Source organism: Anopheles moucheti, chromosome 2 (assembly GCF_943734755.1).
Source record: "Anopheles moucheti chromosome 2, idAnoMoucSN_F20_07, whole genome shotgun sequence".
Classification (NCBI taxonomy): Eukaryota; Metazoa; Arthropoda; class Insecta; order Diptera; family Culicidae; genus Anopheles; species Anopheles moucheti.
The window spans coordinates 45,223,046-45,230,464 of record NC_069140.1 but is presented as its reverse complement, the minus strand read 5'-3'; the positions used below and the strand labels follow the sequence as shown (position 1 = coordinate 45,230,464).

Below are 7,419 nucleotides of genomic sequence, written 5' to 3'. Positions count from 1 at the left end.
CCTGCATCGGCGTCTTAAGCAGCATGTTAAGTAAATTAACCTCAAGCGATTGCCTGGTAGCGGCCAGAGCCGAATGGCACAGGATAAATGGTTGGAGGTGATGAGTTGGGTACATATTACATTATCCTGAGCCGGAGCGATAAATATTGCTGTAAGGATGGGTGCATTTAAATTGTTTGTTGTTGCTGGTGCGTTGAAGCTTTTATGGGCGGAATGTAGCGTATTAAAGCTGGGGTAACTTTTCACAGCTAACTGACTGCCCGGTGGAGTTAAAGACAAGATAAAATTTGAAGTAGCAATTATTGAAAATCAATAAATAACTAATGAAATATTGTATTTAAACTAACTAACAACAAAAGATTCGATTTCTTTCCTGGGCCTTGAGCTCTAATAAATCAGATAAGAAATTACTCAAATCATTTTTTCAAACATCACACGTTTGGACTTCAGCCAAGTATTCCTCTTTCAGCCTCAAATAAAGATCAAATGACAGATCATGCTATTGATCCTATTGATTTGTGCACAAAATCCTTCGAAGTAAGTAAGTAAAAGAGTAATTCAGTAAGAACGCGCAACCGGTTGGTAGTTGTGGCTTGGCATTCGACCTGTTTAGCCTTAGAGATCTGAGCAACTTTTCTCTTTGTTGCTTCCTACTCGATCTTAAATTGAGCTCTGTTTTCCGAATAGCGAACCATCTGCATGTATTCAATTCTTATACATTTTAACACGGTTTAAGGTACACGATGTATCGAGGAATCAATGGCGAACATCATTTGCTATACACCAGAGACATCAACATTTATATTCCCGCAGCCGTTCCTGATAATTGTCGCCTCCATCATGGATTACTTCTTCGCGCGGTATCTTTACCAACGGACTTTTGCTATGCTCTTCAAAATGTTATGTCGGCTCATTCGGTAGCTTCTTTGGAAGCGTGAGTAATTAATCCCTATATTGTACACGTTAAATCGCCAAACCTCCATTTAAAAAACTGGATATGGAAAACTGGCTTGACCCAAACCTGACGTAATACTCTAATACTTATCACAAGAATAGCTTCCGAAATCCGTGATCCTTTATGGTTAACATCCTTGTTTTGCTGGTGGGTATGATCCTCTTTAGATTGACGATCCGATCCGAACTGAAAAACGTAGTATATGCCAACGTTCAACGTTCATTGTGCACAAAACAAATAAATCTCCGGGTTTTATAATAAAACTATGCTTCTATTCTTCATTTTGTTGGTGTGTCCAATCGGCTTTAGATGACGCGTGTTCCATATGGAGTTCTTCTACTTATACCACTTAGGACAGACTCAAGGATATGCAGCGTAAATTTACTCGACGTTTCCATACTAGGCATCTTTGTTCGCGGCTATTTCCCAAGCTGTTCTTTTCACTAATCTGCTTTTTCATAATCTTGACGACCCATTCCTTCTATTATTAGTCCTCAATGGAGACTGATCTTTATATAAAATAAAATTAAAAACATAAACTTTCATAAATTGTTTATGTGGTTGTTTAAAGTAATTATTGTTCATAATAATTCATCCACACCAACGACGTCATCAAACTAAAGCATCAAATTAACAACTTTAGAGTAAATGTTTGAACCGGTTTGGATGCGTGATCGAAATTAGTTAAAGCTAAAATTCTTTAAATTGTTGTTTATTTATATGATTCTGAGACCTGCGATCGAGAGTCAGCCCTTGAAATAAACTGTTACAACGTATACGCTTTCTCTTCATTTTTTAACTTCCGAATTGTTTTAAGCTTAAGGGATTAACTGCATGGTTTTGAATCCTGTAAACAATGTTTTTTACAACAAAACCACATTATCCTTTCGTTATATTTTCAAGAAGAAACAATTAATATACATTCCTCTTAATCATACGTAACACATTCGTACCGGTGTATTTTACAACATAATAACAACATACAAACTATCAACAAACATATTACAACATATCAACAGGAGTTTAACAACATGTAACATTGAATCTAGACCAAACCTCAAACGCCCATTCGCCCCTCATGTGTTACAAAAAAATGTATGAAACGCAACAAATTCATCATACAAAAAATCTGTTTTAACAACCATCACTGCCATACAACCTGGATCAGTGTCGGTATGCCTTACATCTGAAAATGCGCCGCCTTATTTTAATCACTGGCTTCTGAAACCATCGTTGGGCATGCTCTCTTCACATCAGAAAAAAAAAACACTCGACGCTTTTAATGATTGTGATTTCCCGGGGAAAAACGTCCCGACTGTGTGGAAATAAAATTATAATTAAATGTGCTGAAAGTGTAGCGAGTGTGTACGAGCGTGTTGGTTAAAACAACGAAAAAGAAAATAAAACAGAAAACCCACCCACGAACTATTCACTCGAAACCGAAACTTTCATACGACAGTAAAATCAAAACCGAAAATATGTGGCACGGGTGTGCCAAACACGCTCAACAAAAAAAAAGGAAGGAAAACAAAACTACGATACAAACCAACCCCCAAAAAAAAAAGAATGTTCTCCCTGCGGACATAGAACGGCACCGTTGCATCGGGGTTTCACTTCTTCAACGGGCACGGGGTTTTTGTATGTGCCCGTGTGCTGGATTAACATAATTTGCTAAATGGAAAAAGTTTAAAAGCCAATTTAATTTTCAGCCATTTAATGTGTGTTTGTGTGTACGTGAAGGATGCAAAACTAACGGTACGGGCAAAAATGTTCCTGTTGTGTGTCGTTCTGCATTCGATCTCGATCCCCCACCCGGCTTACCCGGGCAGCGGCGGGCGCTGGAAATGTTGCTGAAACTTTACCACCAACGGGGAACGGGGAACAGAAAACAAAGCGAAACGAAAACGGGCGGATGGCAAAGAAACCAAAAATCGCTACACGCTTCGCTTCAGTTTGCAAAACCTGTTCACCGTGGCGAATCCCGTGCGGTACCATCGGTGACGAAAAGCATCTGATGATGCAGACGATAATGATGATTATGTTGAGCGAGGCTAGTGCAATGATAAGAAGCGCACATACGTACATAAACAAACATTACCATCGGCCCCGTTACCATCGCGATACGTGCAGACGAATGGAGGAATGCAGCTGGTTCCTTAGCACACGTGCACCCAAATACATGCAACCCAAGAGCTTGCTGGTGCCGGAATTCGTACATTAATGCCCGCACACATTGCTCACAGCGGGGGAAAAAGGTTGCCTTTATTTTTTTTTTTTTGCTTGGCTTTCTTTTCGTTCCTCTGCTGGCGTCGCCTTCCTCGCCCGTGTCTTTTCAACAAAAATCGAGAGGGGGAAGGCCATTGAAATGCATCAAAAATGCACCCACTGACCCACTGGGTGAATGGCGCTGCAGTGTTTTTGATCGTGAAAGGGAAAATTTCCGTGCCGTGGCTTAAACATCAAAGCGAAACGGTTCCCAACGGTTCCCAACGCGTATCCTTGCACTTGCATTCACTTCCCGGAACGGAACTCGACGCGGCGCGGAGCATATTTCATTAAGGGGAACTATTTCTTTACGCCGGTCCGTGGGGCGAGCACCGTTTGCCTAATTTGGGAGTGGCATTTTGTTAAAATGTTCAAACATTTTGCCTCCTGACGCTTGAAAGCAGCCACCCGGCAGGGAGCAGGGTTTGCTTGCTTCTTAATCCTGGCACCAGGTCACCAGCAACACTTTTGGCTTTTCAGGAACCATTTCTTTTTTTTGTAGCTGTCTTTTGTTCTTTTTGCTTGCGGAATGGTGGTGGTCATGTAAAAGAATTATTCCCCAAGCATAATTAGAAATTGTGGTATACTTTCACTAGAGGGAAATGTAATTAGTAAATTTGTATGATTTCTGGACGCAGGATGGTTAGGTTAGCACTCATTAACACCATTACGGAGTACTTTTTAAACAGCACTGGCGTCCAAGGCTGACAAGTAATAATTCCCAAGAGGATGTCATTTATCTTAAAAATATGAAAAAAAGCCAACGATGCTGAATATTGCCCTCTTTTCCTACATGTCTGGTCCGTTTCTATATATTCTTTTTTTAATGAATTTGATTGCCACATTGCCATAAGCTCACTATTGACAAATGATGTCACCAGAAGAACAGCACAATCTTTCATTGGTAGAACACATATATTTCAAATATTTTCAATATATTTTCATTAATAAGCGCTGTTCAGTGAACCGCAGTGCTATTAATTCTCGAAATTCCTTCATACAACGTAAATGTAACTTCAAAACTCGCTTACGACTTGCTGATACTGCGCATTGCAATCATACAAATGATGATGTTGCTTATAACTGTCGAAAAATGAATGACGAATATCATTAAACTGATGCTCCCTTTATGGAACATTCTTCCGATACGGCGGTGGATTAATAGCCATTAATGCAGAAATGCATTTAATTGTAATTTATATTCGCTTCATTCCTTCCAGAAACATCTTCCTCGCGTAAAAAAAAAAGCAAACAACTGCACCAGCTCCCGGGGCATTGCTCCACATAAATCACTGCCCAGTTGGGAGGGTTGGGTTTTTGGGCGCAGTAATAAATAAAAATAATTTGAATTATTCACTCGCAGCAGCATCCTCCCCCATCCTTTTATGTTGGTGTATGAATATGCTGTAAATGTCAACCCCTTAATACGGCCAGTAGTTGACCACAACATTGACGAATTGTGCCGGAGATTTTCATCAAGGCGATGGGCTTTGGCAATACCCAATACTTGCCTGGCGGGAGCGGTGTTTGGGAGAGCGAATATTTATTATGACAGAAAATAAATTACCCATATTAATATATGTATTTTGCAACATATTACTAACGCAATCGCTTTGAGACAACATGGGGAAGGAAATAAATTACATTACAAACGAAAGGTGGGTGAGAACAAACAATCCTCAAGCAGTACCAATGTCACAACCAATTTACTAAATTAGTGCATAATTTTGCAAAAATCTTCTTTCACAGCAAGTGCACATGTTCAATCTGAATAAGGTAAGCAACCCAATTGTGACTATAATTTGTCACCAACATGTTTTAAAATGCTATCTGGGGTAATATAATCGTTCAGAAAGTTTGAACTTTGAAGAACATTGATTATATTTTTCGTGAGAGTTTATCCAAAATAGTGAAATTCTAAATTGCACCAAAATGTTCCCAAAACGGAATTTCACTGTTAATTGTCAATACGGTCAATATTTAATGATGATAATGACTAAATAAAATTAAGAAAAAGCATATTTCGTTAAAGATGGATTGAAAATCCCACTATTGCCTTAATTTCGTCGTAATTATATATATTTTTTTATTCTTTCCCAAAAACACCCTACAGCTTTGTTATGAATGAAAACAAAAAAAACAATTACAAATCTGAAAAATGTTTTATTCATCCGGTACTGCTGCATAAGATATAAAAATCGGTATAAGTTAATAATCCATATTTCCGAAACGGAATCTAGAACTCAACTACAAAGCCTGGCTCATAATTTTCCTCATCTTCGTCCTCTTCTTCCTGTTCGGCATCCTCCACATCTATTCGGTGGTAGCCGTGATGCTGATAGTGCGGTTTGTGATGGTGATAGTGTTCCTTCCTGTTTCGGATCATAATACGGGACCGCTTCAAGCTGTAGTAAAGCCCGCGGAACTCCTTCCAGAACATACCGGTCTGATCGTGCGAGTACTCCTTCCGGTACGCACCGTTCAAGTTGCTGCGGAATAAATATAACGTACGGTTAGTCCAATCGAACAGTGCCGCCCCCCCATTCCGTTCGCTAGGCCGCATCTACCTGTCACCGCACGCCTTATACCACCAGCCACCGTGGTGTTCATGCGCACAGTTTTCCTGCGCCGATTTATCGTTGTCCCGATCGTACGTGGAGAACTTCATGCCCTCGGCAAACTGCAGCGAGTTGCCCGCGTTGCCCACGTAACCGTGCAGCTTGGCCAGCTTGTAGTCGTCCTTTTCGCCCTCGATGCGGAAGTACTTGTACTTAGCGTACGCAAACTTACCGTCAAAGTCCTCCAGCAGTACGAGCAGCTCGTAATCTCGACCGGACATCATCGTGAAGATGTTTTCCAACCCGAGCCAGTACTCGCCGTAACCGTAGTACCCGAACCCTAGCTGGTAGTGCTTCCACGGACGGAAGAACGTTTCCGAACCATCGAAGCGGTTCTGTATCACCGTCCAAGCGTTCTGACCAAAGTCCAAGCTGCACAGCACGTACATGCTCTTGGTGATGTTGACGTACACCTTGTACACGCCCGTCTTGACGATGCGCCGGTCCTGACACGAACTGTACACGATCTCCTCGATCTCCTGCAGCGGAGGCTCTTCGCTGGTCGATTTTATTGTTCCGAGCGCATCCACCAGGTTCTCCCGCGTGATGAGATGCACCACACCTGCCTTGGCCCGACTGGATCGGACGGAAGCAAAGGTTTTAGTCTCACACTGGCTAAGTCCCTTCATACTAGCTCTACCTACCTGAGCTGCAATGAAATCGAATGTGTTTGATGCTCGAGGAAAGCGATCTGGCTCTCGCTGCTCGACACGAACCCTCCAAGCGTGGTTAAGCTCAGGTCGATATTCGTCAGCATGTTCTTAATGTTCCGCAGGTCCACCTGTGCCTGCAGCAGCTTGTCGAAGGAATTGATCACCTTCAGCACCTGCTCGCGCAGTTTCTTCATCTTCTGCACGATCACCTCACAGTTGCACTGGTCGTTCTCGCCCTGCAGCCAACGTCCGTTCGTCTCGAACGGATCATCGAAAAAGTATATGATATTGTGATGATGTCCACCGTGCTTCTTCTTGTGATGATGGTGATGTGACTGATGGTGACCATGACCGTGACCCGTCTTGATCGGTTCACCGTGCACGGTCAGCATCAGTGCCATCATCAGTAGCAAGACCGCCCCGACCAGGAGTATCTGTAGCTGCTTCATTTTCGTTCTGACCCTCAAACACAACTGTCGGCCGCAGCGGCTCGCGACCGAACCGATACCGTCCGCGGTCCGTAGGCAATGCCCCTATCGATGCTTTCTACTATCGATTTCGTGTTTACCGTGCAGGAACCGTTAGATCACCGAAACGCACCGCACAGCTTTCGCGCGAAATAGTTTGCTGCTAGAAGAAATACAGCACAACAAAACAGCCAACAGGTTTATCGTTTTGGCCGACCCAAATAGCAACAATGCGTCTGGGGATGCTGTGTAGACACAGCTGTCCACCACTTTCTAGCTAAGGATGAAGAAAGAAGCTTTCTTGTGGCAAAAATCGCAGAGCCGTTTGAACCTGTCGCTAGTAACATGGTGACTTCAAGTGATCATTCCGGCATGAAAAGGCCCAATGTTCAACCGCCCAGCAGGCGGAATCGGATGTACATGGTCGTAAAAGAAAGAGAAAGTAAGCGTATGCAGATGAT

At 42.4% G+C, this 7,419-nt stretch overlaps 1 protein-coding gene across 1 annotated transcript; it reads right to left on the bottom strand.

Moving 5' to 3' along the window:
- Positions 1-5,456: 5,456 nt before the first annotated feature.
- Positions 5,457-6,940, bottom strand: LOC128298847 (angiopoietin-related protein 1-like). Its single transcript, XM_053034645.1, has 3 exons — positions 6,483-6,940; positions 5,788-6,414; positions 5,457-5,709 (listed from the first exon to the last, which is right to left on the bottom strand). Exons 1-3 carry the CDS (start codon positions 6,938-6,940, stop codon positions 5,457-5,459), a joined length of 1,338 nt encoding a protein of 445 aa, XP_052890605.1.
- Between the last annotated feature and the right edge of the window lie 479 nt (positions 6,941-7,419).

Excerpts from the sequence above, each read along its gene's own strand:
- LOC128298847 (XM_053034645.1), bottom strand. The coding sequence starts at position 6,940 with ATGAAGCAGCTACAGATACTCCTGGTCGGGGCGGTCTTGCTACTGATG. Across the intron at positions 6,415-6,482 it reads TCGATTTCATTGCAGCTCAG|TCGGGCCAAGGCAGGTGTGG; the intron begins GTAGGTAGAGCT and ends CGTCCGATCCAG. Across the intron at positions 5,710-5,787 it reads TATAAGGCGTGCGGTGACAG|CAACTTGAACGGTGCGTACC; the intron begins GTAGATGCGGCC and ends TTTATTCCGCAG.